This window comes from Lepidochelys olivacea (assembly GCF_965140295.1).
Source record: "Lepidochelys olivacea isolate rLepOli2 genome assembly, chromosome: 1".
Taxonomy (NCBI): Eukaryota; Metazoa; Chordata; order Testudines; family Cheloniidae; genus Lepidochelys; species Lepidochelys olivacea.
The window spans coordinates 234,345,395-234,369,475 of NC_140411.1; the positions used below are offsets into that span (position 1 = coordinate 234,345,395).

The 24,081-nt window shown below is 38.4% G+C and overlaps 1 protein-coding gene across 5 annotated transcripts in view; it reads right to left on the bottom strand.

The window, feature by feature from the left end:
• C2CD5 (C2 calcium dependent domain containing 5) overlaps positions 1 to 24,081 on the bottom strand; it is a 143,066-nt gene that overhangs the window by 65,048 nt on the left and 53,937 nt on the right. For all 5 annotated transcript variants that reach the window (XM_084620513.1, XM_084620517.1, XM_084620514.1 and 2 more), the window contains one exon: positions 19,080 to 19,188. In XM_084620513.1, coding sequence (XP_084476639.1) covers positions 19,080 to 19,188 — 109 coding nt within the window. The remainder of the gene's footprint in view (positions 1 to 19,079; positions 19,189 to 24,081) is intronic.

Sequence of the window (24,081 nt, forward strand, 5' to 3'; positions counted from 1 at the left end):
AACTGTATAGTTCTACTGTTCTGGGTGGCAAGGGGGAGTATATTTCCAGAGCCCAGACTCCTGTGGTCTTCCCTCCATGGGACCCGCATTTCTTTCCAGGGGTTAAATTAGACCAGCTCTCAGAGGCTTAGTGAGCCAGTACTATTTTCTGGGAGCTGCCATCTTGCACTGGAGAATTTAAACTTTTTAAAGAAAATTAAGTCTGTAAATCCTTAAATTGCAAACTTAGCCATCAAAATATCAACTGAATGTAAATTGATGCAGAGATGTCTAGGCAGAATCTGCAGACAAGCTTAAATAATAGCTCTATGAAGTATCAACTGCTGCAGTTAATTTCAACTGTGTATTAACACTGAAGTCTAATAATGAAAATTTAGAATGTCAGCATTAAGAAAGGAGAAGAACAATCCTATTATGAAGGATTTTCACAAATCTACTGAGAGTGGCATTTCTTGCTGATGTCTCAAAAGAGTGGAGCTTGGAAGAGTAATTATATCTTTCAAAATCAATCTCTGGATCTTTCATTATGCAGATCCATCACCATATACCTTGTGGGGCAGGGATTCAGTAGCAGTGAGGGCTACTGTAACCTCAAAATTCTAGGGGTGGACAGAGTGGCTCTCTTCTGCACTGTAACTTGAACTCCCTTGCCCCCACCTCTCAGAACTTCTTTCTGCCAAATGCTTCTAATCAGGCTTGAGAGTGAAGAGTAGAGGTGTGGGGGAAGAGATCCTACCTCTAGAGTATGGTGCAGATAAAAGCATGATCACTCCTTTTTCCACTGATGGTAGCAGTTAGCTTATCTGCTGCTCTGGTACAGGAGAAGATTTCCAGTACAATGCAATAGTGTATTTTGCAGTGTGCATTTTTGGGAAACAGACCTCTGTTTTGTTTACAGGAACTCTCCTCTGGTCTCCAGCCCAAGAACAGATCTTAGGATCTTTTCTGACCCTTAGTGACCCTATGCACAACTAAGACTTTCTACTGTGATTCTAAAATCTTTTGATTACTAGACACTCACCATATGTAAAAAGGGCCCAACTCCTCCACATACACACACTCCCAAATTGGCCCTACCCATATACACTGACAGACAGAGGGTACCTTGAACTGAACCTACCGTAGAATGAGAGGAATCTAAACTTTCTAGACAGATTTTCTAATCCATCTCTGGTTTGAAAATCTCAGTCCATCACTAAAATTAAGATGTGGGGATAAAAACATTGCTTCTGATGATAAAATTACTTTATCCGGTTTCTGTAACTGATAAACCCAAACCACCTAGAATACACTAAAATAGCAAAACCAGTGTAAGCATACCAGCAAATGAAAAAGCTAAGAAAACGTAAAATGTTCATTTTCAAAGCTTACACAATAGACAAAATATTCAGCGCTCAACTAATGGTTTTGTGGTAGTGCTCTGCATTGCCATATGAGATCAAGCTGGATTCCCAGCCCTTCACTCCTCAAGCCACAAGTGCTACTAAGGCAAGAAATTCAACTCTCTTTCAGGAGGAATTTTGCAGAACAGCAACCTCTTCAACCAATTAAGAAGCAGCATTAAGAATATCAGATAACAGTCCACTCAAGACATCGTAGGCTAAAATTCGGATGGATGCAACACTTCTCTACAGTAGAGGGTGTGAAAACAATGAAAAAAAGCTAGAGGGGAAGAATATTCAAGGGTCTACACACAGATACAGTAGTCGTCTAAAACAGGAAGGAGCAAACATAGTGCACCACCCCAAACACACACAACACACTGCTGAATTACATTATTACATTCTAGACTTCTTGAATATCCATAACACACTACTTCTCTGTAGGTGCAAATGTCCTACATTTGTAAACTGGTCAGAAGACAAACAGGAATTGTTAAAAATAATTATGGATAAAATGCACCCTAGGCATCTTCTCTGCTGGTTTTGACCTCACAGATCACCATGTTATACCAATGGCCTGCAACAACTGAAGCAAGAGGGAAGAAAGCTACAATACCAATGGTGGAAATCCCATCTTGAATTGGATTGACTGCAACAAACATTTAAAAATTTTATGCTGTGATGGTCACGGAGAAACTATCCTTTGCATACACAAGGTGTTTGAAAAATCCTGTGTTATTGGTGGTAGGCAGTTTAGTTAATGGCCTACAGCTGATTAGAATACCTTCCACAGCAATTAAGTTTCTTCTCATTTTGCCAATGAAATCAGAACTTTCTATATCTACAGCAGAGTACATGCTGGAAGGAACAAACACCAATTTTTCTCCAGCTGAGTTTTCACCCAGGTTTATTCACAGTAATAAACAGGAAGTGTTGGAAACACTTTGGCCATCAAATTGTGCTTGAAGCCCATGTCCTGAACTGGGTCCATTGATAGAATTTGTCAATATTCCATGAGGAGGGTAGGCTGGCTGCTTCCTATACTCAAGAAACTATTGCTTGACACAAAAAAGTTGGCCAACTATTGGCCTGTATCAATGCTGGCATTTTTGGTTGAGAGGTTAAGATTATTCGAAGTCCTGCAGTGAGCCAACTCTCACAGTGCCCAGTTGCCTCACATCTCCTTGACTCTTGTTAATCTGGTTACGGTACAGACACAGTTCTTGCACCACTGGGAGGTGGTGATCTTCTGGTGATGGTTGAACATCAGGTATGTATCATACCTGGAGGTCCTGCAGGGTTCCAACTTGTCACCCATTCTATTTTAACATGTGCCTGAGACTATTGGGAGGTTTAGTGAAGAGGCACTGATCACAGCATCTTCAGTATGATACAGCTTTCTCTCGCCAACTCCAGTGACCTAGCAGGAACAATCAATTGTACTGCTCAGTGTCCAAGGGAGGCTGAAGTGTGAATGAAGGCCAGCTGGCTGAGATTCAATCCACATAAGACTGTGGTGATTTTAATTGGTGAGGAGAAGCAACTAGAAAAGGATGGCAGGGATAATTTCCTTTGATTATGTCTGCCTTCTGTTGAGCAGGTTCACAATATAGGGGTCAGCTTAGAGTCCCAGTTGCTACTTGAAAGTCAGGCAGCTGCTACAGCCAAGTCAACTTTTCTCCTCCTACGGATGATTAAGAGGTTGCATTTGTTTCTTCCAGATGCAGACCTTTCCATCCCTGCCATCTCAAGTTTAGATTACTGCAATAGCTTTATATGGGGCTAAATCATCCAGAAACTGCAGCAGGTCCAGAATTCACTGGCTCACTTACTGGTATTAAACAGGTTGCCTTTTTGTGAACACATTAAACCTGTATTCTGATCTGCACCAGCTGCCTGTTGGTCTCAAGTTTGATGTTAAGATCGTGGTATGAACCCATAAAACCCTAAAGTGGCCTACAACCAGGCCCTGCAATGATTAATGTACATGCTTCGGTTTTTGCTCTGTGAATAGTCCCATTGACTTCAATGGGGATACTCACAGTGTATTACGTTGCGTGAAAGCCTTTAAAGGATGGGGACTAAGATACCACCTCTTGCCCTGCAATGCCCTGCCATAATTGCATCAGGGAAGATGCCTGCGATGAAACTCCACTGGTAGGACAGAGAGGGATGGATGGCAGGGCATTTTCCATTAGGACCCCAAACCTTTCGAACTTGCTTTCCCTGTTGGTCTGTAAAAGCCCAAGCTTGTTAGCCTTTGGGTGTGCTGCAAGGCCTATGTTTTCTCTCACAATTATAAGGAGAGAAGTGATATATAGGTCTGGGCAGCAGCGGTGTGAAAGTCTGATGAAGATTTTGTGAGGAAGTTAATTATTTTTGTTATATTTATGTTGTCGCAAGGTTAATTTATTTGATCTTGAGGTAACTGAAGTATGTGTATTTTTAAAAGACTGCGAAGGACACCCAGAGAACTGTGTGGGTGCTCATTTACAGTAGAATAATACAAATATAAATAAGCCAGTAAGTTAAATTAGCATTCCTTGAAGTTAGAGATGGTGAATTCTTACTTCACCATCCTCCTATTTCTTTTAGGGGCTGCTGAACGAGAAGGAGATCATCTTCTATCCCTTGTCTGTATTACAATCCCTCTCCCTCTGCTATTTTTTACTACTTAACTTTGTAAATTGTTTTGGGATTCATTCTGTAAGAAAGATGATATACAAAATAAAGCTGTGTTGAATTAAATTAAATGGGCATAGATACTACTTACTGAAATAGAATCACATTTCCTTTCAATTATTCATATTTTTTCATCTTACTGATCTCTCAAATGGATAACTGACACTCATAGGAAGTAAGTAATCGTTAGAACCAAAACCAAACTCAGAACAAGGGCTGCACTTGTGAAACTTTGGAACATGCATACAGGAGTAGAGCAAGTATTTTAAGAGTGGTAACCACCTACATGAAGAAGTTGGAGGCTTCAAAACAATAGTTCTGAAATTTAATTGGTATATAGTGATTTAGTCCTAAAAGCTAGAGTATTAGTAACTCTTCCGAAACAAATCGGGAAAATCCTCTATGCTATGCCTTAGGTGAATCAGAGCTAAACCCTTTTCACATAAATCAGACTTCATTTATGAATATCTGATAGACAGCTTGTGTTTAAAATAAAGCACCCAAGCTATTTAACATATTATTCAAAATAATTATCCCCCATCCTCAACTGAAACATTTCAGTCCCTGGGGAGAGAGTACATCACCCACATTTAAATCTTAAATCCTATTCAGTGCCTAGATACCAGAGTAACGGGTTCTTTTACAAATGTGACAGATTAGTTAGATAAAAAAGTGTTTAGATTAGGGGCCTAGTAGTTCTTACTGACAGGACTCTTTAATTCTAATTCCAGTTCTGTTACAGGTTTGCTCTGTGAGTTTCAGCAAATCACTTCTTTGTGCTTCAGTTTGCCCTAAAACAAAATACTACCTTACAAAGATGTTGATGGTCTTACTAAATGTTTGAAATGTGCTTTAAAAACCCTTGAGTGGAAGGAATTATAAAAATTCAAGTAATAGTATAAAGGACAACATTGAACACCTCATTTTTGTTTAGTATGTCCCAAACTATTCAGGCAAACAGAACATCAGAAAGTTCTTTATAACATGTAGTACTGTATTAAAGAGAAACAGTATGCATAACTGAAAGTGCACCTACCTAATATATTTATTCCCAGACAAAAAACATTAACATAGAATTTGTTGAGTGTAAGTAACACTAATCTTTGGGTAAACTACATTCTAGGGATGTTGTAATTATTCCGAAAACCAGCTATTATAAACCTAGAAAATTCAGAATTAAGGTTAAGGGCAATATCATGTTTACAATTATGATCAAGGTATTTTTAGTATTTGTGGCCCCAGATCCGCTAAAAGTGTTTTTTAAAGACACAGATTTTATATATATATATTTACTCTCAGGACATAACTACAGGGCAGTTAATGTTGTTTGAATGACTTAAGTGTGCATTTTTTATCTTAACATGTTCTGATTCCTTTAATTTTAGGTTTCTAATGTTTTGCTTTGGACATATTACAATGTCCCTATAATGTATTTTACCCTTAAATTACTGATACAAGATTTTTGTCAAGAATTTCCTACATTTTTAAAAAAATTATTAAAAATTCCAGTACAAAAATTACACAAGAAACCCAAAGAGAATGCTCTCATGCAATATTTCTAATGTTCTGAAGACAAGTAGTATCACCCTTACATTTTTGTTTGTTTGTTGTTGTTTTAAATTTTAAGGGCAAATTCACTAACACAGTGACTCAACCTTTCCAGACTACTGTTCCCCTTTCAGGAGTCTGATTTGTCGTCCATACCCCAAGTTTCATCTCACTTAAAAACTACTTGTTTATAAAAATCAGACATAAAAATACAGAAGTGTCACAGCTCACTGTTACTGAAAAATTGCTTACTTTCTCATGTTTACCATATAATTATAAAATAAATCAACGGAAATATAAATATTGTACTTACATTTCAGTGTATAGTAGATAGAGCAGTATAAGCAAGTCATTGTCTGTATGAAATTTTAATCTGTACTGACTTCTCTAGTTTTTTTATGTAGCCTGTTGTAAAACTAGGCAAATATTTAGATAAGTTGATGTACCCGTGAAACATCTCTGAGTACACCCAGGGGAACACATACTCCGGGTTGAGAACCACCGCACTAGTACACCAATGCAGTGCAAAGCAGCCAGAACCCACAAGCCATTTAAGATGGGCTTACTTTTGCTTTACATTACCAGAGTAGCACAAAGTAGTCAAACCAGTGGTGAATCTGGTCTTGAAATTCACATACAGGTTTACAGAACTGTGTTAGTGACACTGGTGCTATATGAAGATGGGGCAGGGAAAGCTCAGTTTCTTGAGTCCCATGCTTTACAGGAAGCTTCTGTGCTCTTAGTTCAGTTCCCTCAGCAGTATTGTCTCAAACACAGAGCAACTCCAGCAGCAGTGTCACAGAGAGCTTTTTAAGCAAAATATCCATGTTAATATGCATGGAATCTTCAGAGAACAGTGACAGGTAGGCCAAGTAAATCTATCCATTAAGAACTCCTGACACATGTGGCCAGTATTTCTCATACCACTGAGTCATTACAGCAAATGAATTGCTATAAGCAAATTGGGTGTAGAGGAAGCGTGATAATTAGCTCAGTTACCGCTGATGACACAATGGCCCCAATTAAGTCACCTTAGCTGTTGAACTGACCCTGTCTATATCCTACATAATCATAGTAATTAGATACAACCATCATTAATAACTTAGTTGAATTATAAGCTAATTTCTTCAAATACAATTCATACACAAAAAAGTTTGAGAGTCTGTATTATTCAATTGTTATTCTCATTTAGGACTAACAAAAGACTGACAGGTTTCAGAGTAACAGCCGTGTTAGTCTGTATTCGCAAAAAGAAAAGGAGTATTTGTGGCACCTTAGAGACTAACCAATTTATTTGAGCATGAGCTTTCGTGAGCTACAGCTCACTTCATCGGATGCATACCGTGGAAACTGCAGAAGACATTATATACATACAGAGACCATGAAACAATACCTCCTCCCACCCCACTGTCCTGCTGGTAATAGCTTATCTAAAGTGATCATCAAGTTGGGCCATTTCCAGCACAAATCCAGGTTTTCTCACCCCCCCCCTCACCCCCATACACACACAAACTCACTCTCCTGCTGGTAATAGCTCATCCAAAGTGACCACTCTCCCTAAAATGTGCTTGGTAATCAAGGTGGGCCATTTCCAGCACAAATGCAGGCTCTCTCACCCCCCCACCCCCAGGGAACACACACACACACAAACTCACTCTCCTGCTGGCAATAGCTCATCCAAACTGACCACTCTCCAAGTTTAAATCCAAGTTTAACCAGAACGTCTGGGGGGGGGAACAAGGGGAAATAGGCTACCTTGCATGACGACTTAGCCACTCCCAGTCTCTATTTAAGCCTAAATTAATAGTATCCAATTTGCAAATGAATTCCAATTCAGCAGTTTCTCTCTGGAGTCTGGATTTGAAGTTTTTTTGTTGTAAGATAGCGACCTTCATGTCTGTGATTGCGTGACCAGAGAGATTGAAGTGTTCTCCGACTGGTTTATGAATGTGATAAATCAGATGTCAAGAATTATAACACGAAATTATGGTCACACAATCACAGACATGAAGGTCGCTATCTTACAATAAAAAAACTTCAAATCCAGACTCCAGAGAGAAACTGCTGAATTGGAATTCATTTGCAAATTGGATACTATTAATTTAGGCTTAAATAGAGACTGGGAGTGGCTAAGTCATTATGCAAGGTAGCCTATTTCCCCTTGTTTTTTCCTACCCCCCCCCCCCTGAAGTTCTGGTTAAACTTGGATTTAAACTTGGAGAGTGGTCAGTTTGGATGAGCTATTGCCAGCAGGAGAGTGAGTTTGTGTGTGTGTGTGTGTGTGTTCCCCGGGGGTGGAGGGGTGAGAAAGCCTGGATTTGTGCTGGAAATGGCCCACCTTGATTACCATGCACATTGCAGGGAGAGTGGTCACTTTGGATAAGCTATTACCAGCAGGAGAGTGAGTTTGTGTGTGGGGTTTTTGGAGGGGGGTGAGGAGGTGAGAGAACCTGGATTTGTGCAGGAAATGGCCCACCTTGATTATCATACACATTGTGAAGAGAGTGGTCACTTTGGATGGGCTATTACCAGCAGGAGAGTGAGTTTGTGTGGGGGGGGTGGGGGCGGAGGGTGAGAAAACTGGATTTGTGCTGGAAATGGCCCAACTTGATGATCACTTTAGATAAGCTATTACCAGCAGGACAGTGGGGTGGGAGGAGGTATTGTTTCATGGTCTCTGTATGTATATAATGTCTTCTGCAGTTTCCACGGTATGCATCCGATGAAGTGAGCTGTAGCTCACGAAAGCTCATGCTCAAATAAATTGGTTAGTCTCTAAGGTGCCACAAATACTCCTTTTCTTTTTGAAAAGACTGACAGATGCCTAATTTCTTAAGGACCTAATTTAATCAATTTTAACTCAAACTAATTAATCTATTTACTTGTAAATTCCCAGAAAATTCATTCTGTATTGAAGGAGTAAGTGCTGTATACTTGCGGAGGATACAATATATTTTTCATACAAAACAAAGAAGTTGATTCTCTGTGTTAAGTGTAAACAGGACTCATCTTAAGCGATCAGCATCTCCGTAATTTCTGCACTGTCTAATAGGTATTTGTCTTCTTGTAAACAAGGCTGAGTTTAACAGCAGGCAAGTATGAAATATGGAGCTATAGGTCTATTAAGGGGTTCTAGAACTTATCATGGAGATTGCAAGTACCATAACCTAAAATAAAATTATAACCCTTCAATTCAAAAATGGGCCTCTGGGTTCATCCCTGATTAGGCTGCCTAATGCCTGACTCTCTCTCCAGCCTGAAACTCCAAAATGGTTTCTATTACTGTCTTACCCTAACTCCATATTCTAATAGCTCCCCCTGCACGTGCTCCTTGCATGCCACTTAAGCAGTTTTTGACCAGATGCTTAGATACCTAAGTGATAGACACCTTCTAAATACTTAAAATAGGTGGTGGTTTTCACTGGTCATTGGTGTGACATCACAGCTGTGAACTAACATACATTAACTTTAGAATTCTAAGCAGAATGTTGCAAATACCAAGGGGAAGATGACAGTTTGACTGCTGGCACTGAAAAAAAGACTGCCTCTAAGGTTCAACAGTTCATACATCAGCAACACACTACAAATCACAAAAGATGTTCTACCTTGGCATTATACAACCAGGAATCACCTGGACAGAATGAAGTTTGATTTAGTCTGTTTGGAAGTCATAAGTAATAAAAACAAATTCAAAGGGACAGTTCTCCATCAGCTGGCAACAGTTCAAGTAAATAATCTGTTTACATTGCCAGCTCTAACACAGGCAAGCAGTCTGCTAGTAAAATAATCCTACTTTATCTACATACTGGGGGTCTGACAGTAACCAGCATTAACTAGAATAAGCCAGTTACTGTTATCTATTTTAAAATAATCTAGCCCCCAGTAAACCCAGCAATGCAGACATGAATAGACAGTCTTCTAATTTAGAGTTCAAGGAGACTGCTACAGGGTGTGATTGCAGCAGTACTGAGGATAAAGATCCTCACCAAGATAAACAAGTAACAATTTTAAAAAGAGCATTGAAAGTATGTTTCATATATATATGCACTTTTAAAATTTGACTTTCTGCTGATTAGAATAGCCCTTGCAGTTTTAAGGCAGAAATGTTACAATATTTTATTATTTGTAGCAATGAATGTCAAAAATGGTAATGATAATTGAATGACCAATATGTAATTTTTAAACGTTTACATTTGCAAACTTCAAAAAGCCAAAAAACACTTGTTCTCAGTGGACCAGGTCCAAATTAAGTGCCAGACTGAAATATTAAGCTCTTTTTCATTTTTTCCAGACTTTCAGTTAGTAACTTGAAACTTTTGAAGGCCCCACACCTCTGCATCAAGATCCTCTAGCACAGGGGGGCCCAGATAATCTTCATCCAAGAATATTAAAGGAACTGGCACATGAAACTGCAAGCCCATTAGCAAAAAATTTTAATGAATCTGTGAACTCGGGGTTGTACCGTCTGACTGGAGAATTGCTAACATAGTCCCTATTTTTAAGAAAGGGAAAAAAAAGCGATCCAGGTAACTACAGGCCTGTTAGTTTGACATCTGTAGTATGCAAGGACTTGGAAAAATTTTTGAAGGAGAACATAGTTAAGGACATTGAGATCAATGGTATTTGGGACAAAATACAACATGGTTTTACAAAAGATCATGTCAAACCAACCTGATCTCCTTCTTTGAGAAGGTAACAGGTTTTTTGACAAAGGAAATGCAGTGGATCTAATTTACTTCTATTTCAGCAAGGCATTTGATACGGTTCCACATGGGGAATTATTAGCTAAATTGGAAAAGATGGGGATCAATACGAAAACTGAAAGGTGGATAAGGAACTGGTTAAAGGGGAGACTACAATGGGTCACCCTGAAAGGTGAACTGTCAGGCTGGAAGGAGGTTACTAGTGGAGTTCCTCAGGGATTAGTTTTTAGGACCAATCTTATTTAATCTTTTTATTACTGACCTTGGCACAAAAAGCGGAACTGCGCTAATAAAGTTTGCGGATGACACAAAGCTGGGAGGTATTGCCAATACAGACAAGGACCAGGATATCATACAGAAAGATCTGGATGACCTTGTAAACTGGAGTAATATCAATAGGATGAAATTTAATAGTTAAAAGTGCAAGGTCATGCATTTAGGGATTAATAAGAATTTTTGTTATAAACTGGAGACGCATCACTTGGAAGTAACAGAGGAGGAGAAGGACCTCACAGGATGACTATTAGCCGCCAATGTGATATGGCCATGAAAAAAGCTAATGCGGTCTTGGGATGCATCAGGCAAGGTATTTCCAGTAGAGATAAGGAGGTGTTAGTACCATTATACAAGGCATTGGTGAGACCTCATCTGGAATATTGTGTGCAGTTCTGGTCTCCCATGTTTAAGAAAGATTAATTCAAACTGGAACAGGCACAGAGAAGGGCTATTAGGATGATCCAAGGAATGGAAAACCTGTCTTATGAAAGGAGACTCAAAGAGCTTGCTTGTTGAGCCTAACCAAAAGAAGGCTGAGAGGAGATATATGATTCTCTCTATAAATATATCAGATGGATAAATACCATGGAGGGTGAAGAATTATTTAAGCTCAGTACCAATGTGGACACAGGAACAAATGGATATAAACTCGCCATCAGGAAGTTTAGACTTGAAATTAGATGAGGGTTTCCAACCATCAGAGGAGTGAAGTTCTGGAACAGCCTTCCAAAGGAAGCAGTGGGGGCAAAAGACATATCTGGCTTCAAGAATAAGCTTGATAAGTTTATGGAAGGGATGTGATATGATGGGATAGCCTAATTTTGGCAATTAGCTGATCTTCGACTATTAGCGGTAGCTATGCCCAATGACCTGTGATGGGATAGGATCTGAGTTACTAGAGAGAATTCTTTTCTGGGTGTCTGGCTGGTGAGTCTTGCCCATGTGGCTCAGGGTTTAGCTGATCGCCATATTTGGAGTCAGGAAGGAATTTTCCTCCAGGGCAGATTGGCAGAGGCCATGGGGGGTTTTCGCCTTCCTCTGCAGCGTGGGGCACGGGTCACTTGCTGGAGGATTCTCTGTACTTGAAGTCTTTAAACCACGATTTGAGGATTTCAATAGCTCAGACATAGGTTAGGGGTTTGTTACAGGAGTGGGTTGCTAAGATTCCGTGGCCTGTGTTGTGCAGGATCAGACTAGATGATCATAATGGTCCCTTCTGACCTTAAAGTCTATGAGCACAAATCTCCACAATGAAGTCAGTGGGACTCTAGAGGGGCATAGGAGTAGTGGATCCCGGTATAATATCAGGGACAAAGTTTGCAACTGTTGCTTTGGAGCAAACTAGTTGTTGAAGAAAAATACCTAATTTATCATATACCTATTGCTTTATCATCCAGGCACAATGAATAGTATAATTTAAAAACACCTTCAAATGACAGCATTACCTTAAAATAGAGCTATCTCTGTTAGAAGATAAAGCCCGTCTTCTACTCTCCATATTATTTAAGTGTATTTAGTATATAAACAGTATAGCAAAACCAACTACATACAAGCTCTGTCTAAAAGATTAAACAAACCCAGATAAGTGCACACCTTAAAAATGAACACTGACCAAGTATTTCAATATCTAATAAACCAGAGACCCACAAAAATGTAGGTCTGGAAGGGACCTCAATACGTCCTTTAATCCAGTCCTCTGCAGTGAGGCAGGATTAAATATTATAGATCATCCCCGACAGGCATTTGTTTAACCTATTCTTAAAAACCTCCAATGATGGACATTCCACAACCTCCTAAGGTAATTTGTTCCAGTGCTTAACTATCCTTTCAATTAGGAAGTTTTTCCTAATGTCCAACCTAAATCTTCCACTCTGCAATTTAAGACTATTACTTCTTGTCCTGTCCTCAGTGGATAAGGAGAACAATTTATCACCCTCCTCCTCAAAACTTTTTACATACTTGAAGACTGTTATGTCTACCTTCCATCTTCTCTTCTCCAGATTAAACAAACCCAATTATTTTTTCTATTTTTCATCATAGGTCATTTTTCTACACCTTTTTTCATTTTTGTTATTCTCCTCCGGACTTTCCCCGATTTGTCCACATCTTTCCCAAAGTGTGGTCCTCAGAACTCCAGTTTAGGCCCTATCAGTGCTGAGTAAAGTACAATAATTATTTCTGATGTCTTGCTTCCAATACTCCTGCTAATGCACCCCAGAACAATGTTTGATTTTTTTGCAACAAGATTACATTGTTAATTCATATTTAGTTTGTGATACACTATAACCTTCTGATCTTTTTCTGCAGTACTCCTTCCTAGGCAATCATTTCCCATTTTGTATTTGTGCAGTTGATTATTTCTTCCTAAGTGTAGTCCTATGCATTTGTCCTTATTGAATTTCATCCTATTTATTTCAGACCATTTCTCCAGTTTGTCAAGATCATTTTGAATTGTAATCCTGTCCTCCAAAGAGCCTGCAACACTGTCCGGCTTGGTATCATCTGCAAACTTTATAAGCATACTCTCTATGCTATTATCCAAATCATTTATGAAGATATTGAATACAACTAGTCCCTGGACAGATCCCTGTGGGACCTCACTTGATATATACTCTTTCAGCTTGACTGTGAATCACTGATAACTATTGAGTATGGTTTTCCAACCATAAATTCACCCACCCTATTGTAGGTTTATCTAGGCTATATTTCCTTAGTTTGCTTATAAGGTCACAAGAGACAGGATCAAAAGCCTTACTAAAGTCAAGATATCTCTCGTCTACCCCTTCCCCCCATCAGCAGGCCTTGTTATCGTGTTGGTTTGAAATAACAAATGGCTTTGGGGCAGGAATTAGAAACATGCTATCCTAAAACTATTTTATGAAGACTATGCATAGAATTGCAAACACAAAGGGACTCAACTTCTCCTACTGACACCAATGCAGAATAGGAACTCTAAAAGTCTTATATAGAAAGAATGCTATACACAGTAGTCAGCAAGAAAGAGGCAACTTACAGCAGCACACAGTTACAGAAATAAGATGGATTTGTTCACAAGGATATGTTACCTCTACATTTCCTATGCATGCTTAAGTTCCTGATGCTCTTACACATTATGTTCACAAAGCCTCCAAAATCACAGCTGTTGGTGCCACAGTATGCTCTTGTATAAAAAAGGCAAGGACCCCTACTCTAAACGTCCAAATCTAATGCCCAGTGAAGTTTATGGAAGCATTTCCATTGACTTCAATGGGAGTTGTATCAAGCCCTAAGCGAGTATATATTAACAAGCTTTTGCAGTTCTTTAAAAACACTGAATAAAGTACTACTGCATAAAGTCAGAGTTACATTGTATAGTGGAGTCAACCACAATTCTATTCAACAGAAAAGGAATACAAGCCTGAATAGCTGCAGTATCCCTAGAAAAATTAAGGGTAGGACATAAACATTTTAAGATAAATCTGGAGTGGAATTATAAATTTTTGTTTTAAAAGAAAATACAGATGAAGCAGGAAAACAGCAGATAGAAAAACAAGTGGAAGGAAAATCTGTTATGTTGAATAGATTGGAAAAATTATTCAAGGATTGTTAATGTTTACAGAGTCATTTCTGTAATGCTGCCAAGGTCAATCAGACCTTGGGTTATCTGCCATCTCAGTTCTAGTTGCATAAATAAACCACCTGTGGGTAGTCTTAACTACACATTTAGCTACACTTTCCTGAAAGTTTTCTAAGTTTTATATTCAATGATTTCTGCTGGGCCCATTCTAGTTCTTTTCTAATTGCCCTTTTGAGGCTTGCACATATTTCCACCTTTGCCCCATCATCCTCTATCATCTTAGGTCTGATCCAAAACCCAATGAAGTCAATGAGGGAATTCTCATGGACTTCAGTAGGCTTTGATCAGGGCCCATATTTCCAAACCTAAAGAGTCCGTGTGTATGAATAGTGATGTTATGCAATAATGGGTAAGCAGTGATCTGCCACTTTTCCATTTAATTATGCAAACACAAACTGTGATCTTTGTCATAGTGGTGCAATTACACTGACTTAACAGAGTTTTGTTGGTGTACTGAAAAGAGAATTTGGCTCCCAAAGAATTTATGCAATGCTTTAATTTAAGGAGAGTTTTAAAATTAGTGTACTTAGCTCCTAACAGAATCACTTTAAGCAGAGATTAAAACTAAATAAACTGTCTCTTTTTAAGTCACTGTTTACTGAATTATAAATCTTGAATCTAAACATACAATGAAAAGAAAGAAAGGACTAACATCTGCCAGATAATCTAGCCACTGAGTCAAAAGTATCTGTAAGGAAAGTAATGAAGATTTCCAAAGTAAGAAATAATCTCATTAATTTCAGGGTAAATCTGATGTACAAATAAACATTGAAACAACATTGTCATTAGCCATAAAAATGAAAGGGAGATTCAACCCTCCAAACTATGTCTGTAGAAAATTATCATTTTTATTAAATATTATAAAAAGGTTAAAACCCACAAATTTTACTAACTAATTTTGGAGAGCTGAAGGTCAATTTAGATGTAGAAAGGATTCTTATCACTCACTCCAGTCACATAACCCTCTGACAGCTGCCTTAACTCTGAATAGTCACACCACCACACACAAATGTATCAGCTCAAATCAGAGATTTTAAAGAAAAAGGCTACAAGTGCTCACACTTAAAATCTTGCTGTTTCTACATGTTCTGATGTTTGACAGCTATGAACATGTTATGCCATTTTCTGTTGTACTGAATTTTTCATTGTCATCTTTGAACACCAGATGGCAACATGAAATGCAGTTCATATGTACACTATAATTAAGTTTGATTTCTGTGAAAGAAAACCCTCTGTTTATATGTTTAGTTACTGTATCTATGGGATCAAATCCCAGTCAAGCCAATCCCCCATCACCTCAAATACAAAACTAGACTTATGGAGGATTTTCAAACATCAAAAATAAGTTTATACAGAGGTATTTTGGGGCTAGAAAGATAAGAAAAAAATAGGGGATACCCTAACACTATTTTCTCCTTTGTCTTTCAGGTCACTGGAGTTAAGGAGATTCTGTTGGAGCAGTTCCCTGACGAGGAAGATGAAATGGGTGTTAAAGCGTGTTAACAAACAAATGAAAACAAAACAAAAATGTGAATATTAAAACTATATATAATTTAGTACATGGAAAGTGGTCTCTAATTAACAACTTCCTTTCACTTGATGATGACTCTTCTCTCTTCTCATTCAGTTTGGCCTCAGTACTGCCTTTGACATGATGGATCAACTCAGCCCACTGGATCTACACAAGTGTCTTAGATTCCGTCCTGTCATAGTTCTGCTCCTACAGTACCTAACTGTTTTTCTTCCATTATCTGGTGGTGCTTCCTCTACTGTACCAAGTTCTTCCTCTTCTTCTATGGAGCTCCTCAAAGTGGATTCATTAATTTGGAAATATTACAGGTCCACTGACATCTACAGGCAAGACTGTACTATTTATGCATAGCCCATAATAAGGAATGGACTGCAGCTGCACTGCCCTAAGCATAGCAACAGGAGATAAAATGTTTCCCTCAAGCTCCCAGATGCTCAGAGGCTCCTTGCTCACCACTACATCTTTTTATGTGGCCCATTCTAAAACCACAGCAGCTGGCAAGCTCTGCTGGCCAGTGTGTGAGATTGAAAAGCCATGGCTTTGCCTTCTCCAGGGCATCTTGTACCTCTAGAAGAATAGGAAAGGAGTAGTCCCTACACTTCCCCCAGCACAGGGACTGGTATTCTACCTGGCCCTTATGAAGGCCTCTCTTCCTCCCAATATGCACCCACATATGGACCTGGCAGAATCTGGGCCCACGGTTACAAAAGAATAAGACTTTTGCCTTTGAATTTTTAATAAATCAAAACCAAACAATTACCATCAGGAATGTCAGCTTGACATGTTTACAAAACAAGACTTATGAGCCAACACACACTGGACTGCTCCCCTACCCTTTACTTTCTAAGTAGTAAGTTTGTCCTCAAAGTCTCTTCTTTTAGATCTCTTTTGTGCAAACATATTCATCCAATATCTGAAGTCTTTGGAAGAAGTACTGGAACAGGCTAGAAGTAGTTGTGTAGACAAGAATCCATCCCCTTCCCCAAAAAAACGTTGTTTATGATTTGATTTCAACTGTGACATTAAATTGAAAGCCACTAAAATCAACTGAACAACAACTTTTCAGGTTGATATTAAATAATTCTAGCAGTACTATTTTACAATAAAATATTGTTTTGCATTTTGATAATGTATGGAAAACCTTTTTAAAAGAATATTATGACAATTAGACATTGATTTATTTGGTGGCTAAACAGATTTAAATTTGAAATATTAACCTAATTAATGATCCAAAACATTTCTAAGAACTTCACTGAGCTGCCATAATTTCTGTCAGCATATGTAGTACTGAATGACTAATAAAATACCTGAATTGAAACTATTCCAGTCTAGCAGTTTGTATGATCTTGTGTTACCCATAATTCCGACAAAGGCTGAGTTCAAAACAGCAAATTAGTAGATCAGTTATAGGAGCAGAATAGTGAAAAAAACCACTACCAACAAGAACACAATTGACAACACCACTCCACAGGAACTGGAAAGACACAGACAGCAGAGTTAATAAGAGGTTGAAATAGAAAGGGAAGAAAGTAAGGAGCATGCTACAGCACTCGGCATGATCAAGTGTACAGTATATAGCAATTACCAGATTTTTTTTCCCCAAACAACCGTTTTAAATGTTCTTTCCTTTTCTACATTTTCCTGTTTATTTACTTGGCAGCTTATGTGTTTCCTTTGTGAGGAATTGAGTCAAATTATTATTTGACTCAAAAGCTGGTTAAGATAGTTCCCATACCAGTTATTGGGGTTTCCAAATTGTTTCTCTCTCTCTGGCATAATACTGAATTTGACGGATCGTAAATCCTACATTCACTTGTCAGAAGCAATCAAAGTTCTTCAACAGATGCTGTTAGAGACATTTTCGTGTGCAAACAGAAACTATTTAATCAGCATATGCATCTACCATCAGTTTTGCTCCTGCTTTCAGGCAGTCTGTTATCAAATGTTAGTCAGTAAAAAAGAAATGTGCATAGTGCAAGACGTTATTTCAGAAAATATCAGAATATAGTTGATATCTCTCCCATTCCTTCTAAGAATGCTTTTTGCTCTGATGCAGGCTTATAAGTAACACACACAAGTTTTTATAAAAAGAGAACACTGATACTTTATTACACTGTAAAATAATCAAGGATTTATCAGTATCCCGTTTAAGGTAAGTATGTAAAGCCCCAAGCTAACTGCAAGTCACGGGAGTTGAGGCCATACATAAATAGAGTATATTTATCCTATAATGCATTAAGATATTTCTTTTCATCTTCTAACTATTGCATACATAGGAATAAAACAAAACCTTAGAAGATTACAGGAAGGGAAAAGAAAATGTGTGTATTTAGTCACTTCAAAAAAACCCTCAAAAAATAGTTTTCTTTCATTTAGGTCACTCAAGGATTTTGTTTCACATTCTGTTACATTTTATTGAGTCTTAAACCAATAACTTGAAGTTATCTAGACCCATTTGCAGAAATCATAGATAGTGTGGGAAGTCAAGACAGGGAAAAGATTGAATAAAAAAAGAAAAAAAAGACTGATGCTTGAAAAAGATGCATTTGCAAAAATTTTAAAAGCTAATTACTCCTGGCTAGTGAATGCAAAACCACAGTAGATGTTATTTTTCTTTAATCTGCCTCTGTTTCAGGGGCACTGACCAACTCAAATCTTTTATTTTTAGGCATTTTTCCATTTGATTCAGCGAATAATACCAAGATGAAATACTAACGGTCAAGAGCTACTTAACTCTGACGAAAGAATTAGAGCTTGCAGAATGCATTAGGCGTTGGAGTTTCCAAGGAAAAATTATCTACAGAAAATTACTTTAAGGTTTTTACTTCTTGCAAAATAAAAAGTTGTTTCTATTTATATCACTTAAGAGTCAAAAACACAGGATGAGCTAAACTGTGTGGCCAATCCTTAAAGATTTGAAAAACTGCTGGAAATTAAATAAAGTATAAAGTTAACATGAAGGATTTCATCTGCTTTCATGGCTTCCAAATAAAAAGTTTCATTTCAGAATTGCATCAAAGTTAACACTAAACCTTGGCCAAAAATTAACCCACAGCTTCATAATCCAAAGGCATTAATTCTGGTTCTACATTATTAGGTTCATAGTCCCTTACTGCTTCATTACACCAAAAACATTAAGAAATAATTGCTGAAGAGTTTCTCACTAAAAATCTTTTTCCTGCACAATTAATATTTTTCAAATTCTCATTCTTATCTGGAAAACTACAATGTTGTTTTAGTATATTTTTTTAATAAAAAAAACAATACAAAACAAAAACACCCACAGAAATGCAAGGTCACAATGAGACATGACTGAAAAAAGATTTCTTTAGTTAACATACCAGGATTGTGGATGCGGTCCAAAAGCTTCACAGAGCGTGCACTGACAACACCACCAACATGGACAAGGAAGCCAGGCGGAAAGGCCGTCAAGGTAAAAAAGGGAAATTCCTGTTAGGATTAAAAATATAAACAGCAGGTGACCCTCTGTAAAACACTGCAGTCTGCCAATCAACATGCAGTAATTTATTATGCTCCTTGAAATATAGGCAAAGCATTAACACTAGGCAAAACACTTATTTTAAGCTTATTATGCACTGTATCACTTGTATGACATTCAAGTATCCAGCACAATGTGGTATCAGCAAAAGTATTCTAAGCCTTAAAATTACTTTTCCCCCATAGATTTGCATTCGGATATGGATATTAATTAACAACCCAAATCTTACTAAAATGTTGACTTTACAAAGCCTATATTAGCTTTTTTTCTTTAAAGGTACAGTAAAAGAATGAAATAAAAATGTTATTTATTTTCTGAAGTGATGAGGCTTAATATTTAACTTACTTATGCCTCTGCACTTTTTAATGCTGGCTGCTACAACTGAGGGTAGTTTGGTATCCAAATTTTGAGTGGAACTGATTTTTGCTCCTGCAAGCACGAAGAGCACATTATTAGATAAAGTGCATCTAATATAAATGCCAGCAAAGATTGGTCTGACAGCACCAATGGCTCTAGATAAAACAAAAATTATTCACGTCTTTAGAATAAAAGTGTTAAAGATTTTGAAGTACAGTTATTAGACCATTCTTTATTAGATTAAGAAATGGTCACTATCACCAATCATTCTAAATTCTTTTCCTTAGACCCATTTTTTTTTTTTACTATCTGTAGCAAAAATGAGAAAGCAATACTCCTCTATGTCCAGACCACCTAGTCAAGACAGCCTCTGTGAGAAACAAGGCTGAGGGCTCGACATAGCTTTTCTCAATGTATGTGCAGTAAAATAAATTCCTCACATTCAAATGAGATTGGGCCCAAGATGGACAGATTTAATTTTATAAATTATAGACATACATACATACTGAAATATAGCATACTTATGAGGGAAAGAAGGTGGGTTTCCATCTGCCAATTCTAGGCGCAAAAAGGCAAGAAAATAAATGATTCATGCAACAATGGTTATTTTATATAGTTTGTATGGATTAAGTGTAAAAAAATAATATTATAATTTTATATGAGATTCCCCTTTTCACACATTTTAAAGCGACTGCCTAAATTAAGCATTCCACTCAGATTCTAGTCAACTGACAAAGTGCATCTTAAACAGAGACTATCAAATCTCCTGAGGCAATGAGTGGCATAAAAAAAACACAAAAAAACCCTTTTGTCCAACAGAAGCTAAATGTAAACTTTAAACCCCAATACCCAAGAACTTCTATAATCCTTATTTTATAATGACAGATCCATAGGTTTCAGGGAGTGTAAGGCTTTCCTTTTATTTCAATGGGCTTCCAATCAGTTCCTTTAAAGATTAAGATTCAAACCCTGGAGTCACCCTAGGGTATTGCTGAAGACCAAAAATATTGCATTTCTGTTGTATGGAGGCATTAGAAAGCAGAGAGATTACAAAGAGTGACTCTACAGCTATATACAGCTACTTGTAGACAAATCAGAGGACTGGTCAGGGTACAGACAGTGGGTTTGGAACCTGCCAGGATCCAGTGGATTACAATAGTTTGTGGAGGGAGGAGCCAGGCAGCCACTACTACAACACAGTGTGTGCAGATACTTCAAGGGGGAAGATTCCAGGCCATCAAAATCTTTCTAGTGCCCTCACAAATCTCTTTCACTCTGGCTTTACACAAGGATTGGAATGTGAACCTTTGAGAAGTATATTGATATTTATTTTCTTCCATATAATTCCATATCAATCTATATAATATTATCTCTTCATAACTTTATGTTGATAATTGACAGAGTTTTGCTCAGTTAAACTTTACTGGTTTTAAAATCTAATGATGCTAGATAACTAAACTGGCAGAAGAGTTTTTCTATTGAGGAATGGACATGGCATTTTAAAACATTTCTATTTTATATGCATTTTAAACAGTTTTTTAATTAAATATAGGCCATACTATGTTTAGGTTATATTAATACAGTATACTATAAACACCAAAAGAGATTATTCTTATCCACCACTGAAAAACAAGCAGACCTCAATTATTATGCTTTTATCCATCTGGAAATGTATAAATTACTTCTGTCTTTTTTTACTCCTTTTGATAAAGTTATTTATTAAAGTAATTTTTAGTTTATTTACAGTCTCCTGACATTTCTTCTGCAGGGATAATCCATAACAACATATGATTAAAACAAACTGTAAATCCACTAGTCACTTGTAAATTTAAAAAGAAAAAAACAGGAATATTTTTAGTCAATGTATGTTATTTATGACCCCAGATCATCAGGATACCTAAGCATGTGCTGAAGGGTCTACTCAGGTGCTGCAAATTCTGTATGTGCTTAGGTATCCTGCTGAACTGAGAACTATATCCTGTCAGATTAATTCTAGACACCTAAACAAACCTATGTAACTGTATCCAGGAACCCGCAGTATTCTCAAGTGCTCTTATTTTGCTAAGAGTGATGTTAGATGTTATTTTGCTAAGAGTGATGAACACTGAGGAAGTTTCATCTCATTTGTGAGGTAAACAACTTGGAGTGCCCCTTGCCGATTGTTTTATCCATACCACATACTGTATCATCCCCAACTGTATGTATTAGTTTGTATAATACTGCAAAATTTTGAATGTATATTTTTCACTGTACAACCCGGTCAAATATGGATCTCATAGTAACCACTGTTTTATAATATTTCAGTAGTTCTTTCCTCTTCACACACAGGCTGAGGGTGGTGGAGGTGAGCCGGGGCAAGCAGCGGTTCCCCTGCGCCCCCCCTCCTTCCCCCAGGGTTATCTGCTGCAGCGCAGGCAGCTGTCCTCGCACCCCCCGCCCCAGCTCACTTCCACCTCCCTAGGTCTGAGTGCGAAGCCACCGCCTACTTCTCAACCCGCCCCGGCTTTCCGTGCAAACAGCTGATTCGCGGGAAGCCTGGGGTGGGAGGTGGAGAAGCAGAGAGGGGCGGCGCGTTCAGGGGAGGAAATGGAGTGGAGGTGAGCTAGGGCTGGGGTGGGGCAGGGATCTGCCGGTGAGGGCTCTGCATCCACCAAATTATTCCCTTGAGTGCTCCAGGGCTGGAGCACCTAAGGCGCCACTTTTGGCCAGCTAAATTTAGAAGCCCTTTTAGAACCGGTTGTCCCTCGCGGAACAACCAGTTCTAAAAGGGCTTCTAAATTTAACAACCGGTTCTAGCGAACCAGTGGGAACCAGCTCCAGCTCACCACTGGCTGTGGTAGCACAGGTAGCAGTAAATCTGCCTGAAACCAGCAGGCATGAATTTTGCACAAAACAGCATAGATACTGGACGAATACTGGCACTGGTTGAAAGTAATACCTGCATCTAGACAGTTACTTTAAAACTGCCACTCCTGGTCAATTTGATGAGCTTGCAATAAGCTCTTCATTCATATTTATGTATCATATACTACTTCTACAATGTCTATAAATGTAAGAGTGTGTGTTTCTAATAATTTAAGTGTGTATGTGTAAGTACTGTGACAGACCCAGACCAGTCAGGTGCAGGCGTCTGGTTGAAGGCAAATATACTGGCCACTGGATGAATAGTTTTCTGTTCCCTGAGTGACCAGAGCAGGGGCTGATCTAGAGCAATCAGGAACTTGCTAGAACCAATTAAGACAGGCAAACTAATTAAGACACCTGGAGCCAATGAAGAACCTACTAGAATCAGTTATGGCAGGCAGACTAATCAGGACACTTGGTTCAAAAAGGACCTCCATCAGTTAGTGGGTGGTGCACAAGGAGTGAGAAGGCTTGCTACTGGAGGACTGAGCAGTACAAGTGTTATCAGGCTTCAGGAGGAAGGTCCTGTGGTGAGGATAAAGAAGGTATTGGGGAGGCCATGGGGAAGTAGCCCAGGGAGTTGTAGCTGTCACGCAGCTGATACAGGAGACGTTGTAGACAGCTGCTATCCACAGGGCCCTGGACTGGAACCCGGTGTAGAGTGGGCCCAGGTTCACCCCCACCCCCGCTCCCTATCGGAGACAGGAGGGGAACTCCCTATCTGAGACAGGAGGAGTTGACCTGGTCTGAGAGACACACCAGAGGGGAAGATCTGATTTGGAAAGGGATCTGGCCTGTCTCCGACCCAGTAGGTGGGACAACAGAGATTGTGGAGATTGTTCTCCATTTTCCCCATGCTGGCCAGCGATGATGTTAGCTAAGTGAACGGCAGGTTTGAGCCTCTAGCAAAAGCAGCCAAACTGAGGGCTGCTGTGAACCTCTGAGACGAACAAATCTGCCAGAAAACGCAGGACCCACCAAGGCAGAGGAGGAACTTTGGCACAGTACACAAACAGAAAATACTGAAAATACACTAGGATGACAGTTCTCTAACTGTGCTCCATGGAGACCATCTTATTTGAAAATGAAGCAGTGGTGATAGAGGGTTCAGAGAAGTGATCCACAGAATGAAAAAGTTGCAGAACCATGGCACTGGTCTGAGCTATAATCATTAGGATTGCACAAGTGTAACTGAGAGCAGCATTTAGCTCCCTTTGTTAAAAATGTGGGCTTAATCCTGCACCATTAAAGTCATCTGGAGTTTGTCCACTGAGAAGGATGGCAAGAGGGTCAAGTCTTATATACAAATAGATACAGACACTTGTACAAAAATATGTAAAAAGTATATATATTTGTATATAAATATCTACACAGAGCTGTGTTACAGTTGCAATTACTGTGAATATACATCCTGTCACTAAAAAAAATAAAAATTAATGTGTATATTGAGAGGATAATACAAGACAGCTGTATATTTTCACAGGAGAATTACTATCAAGATTATCCCTAAATCAAATTCTTTGTTGTTTTGAAGTTAAGGTTACTTGAGTAAAAAACCCAACAATATGATCCCTAAAAAACAA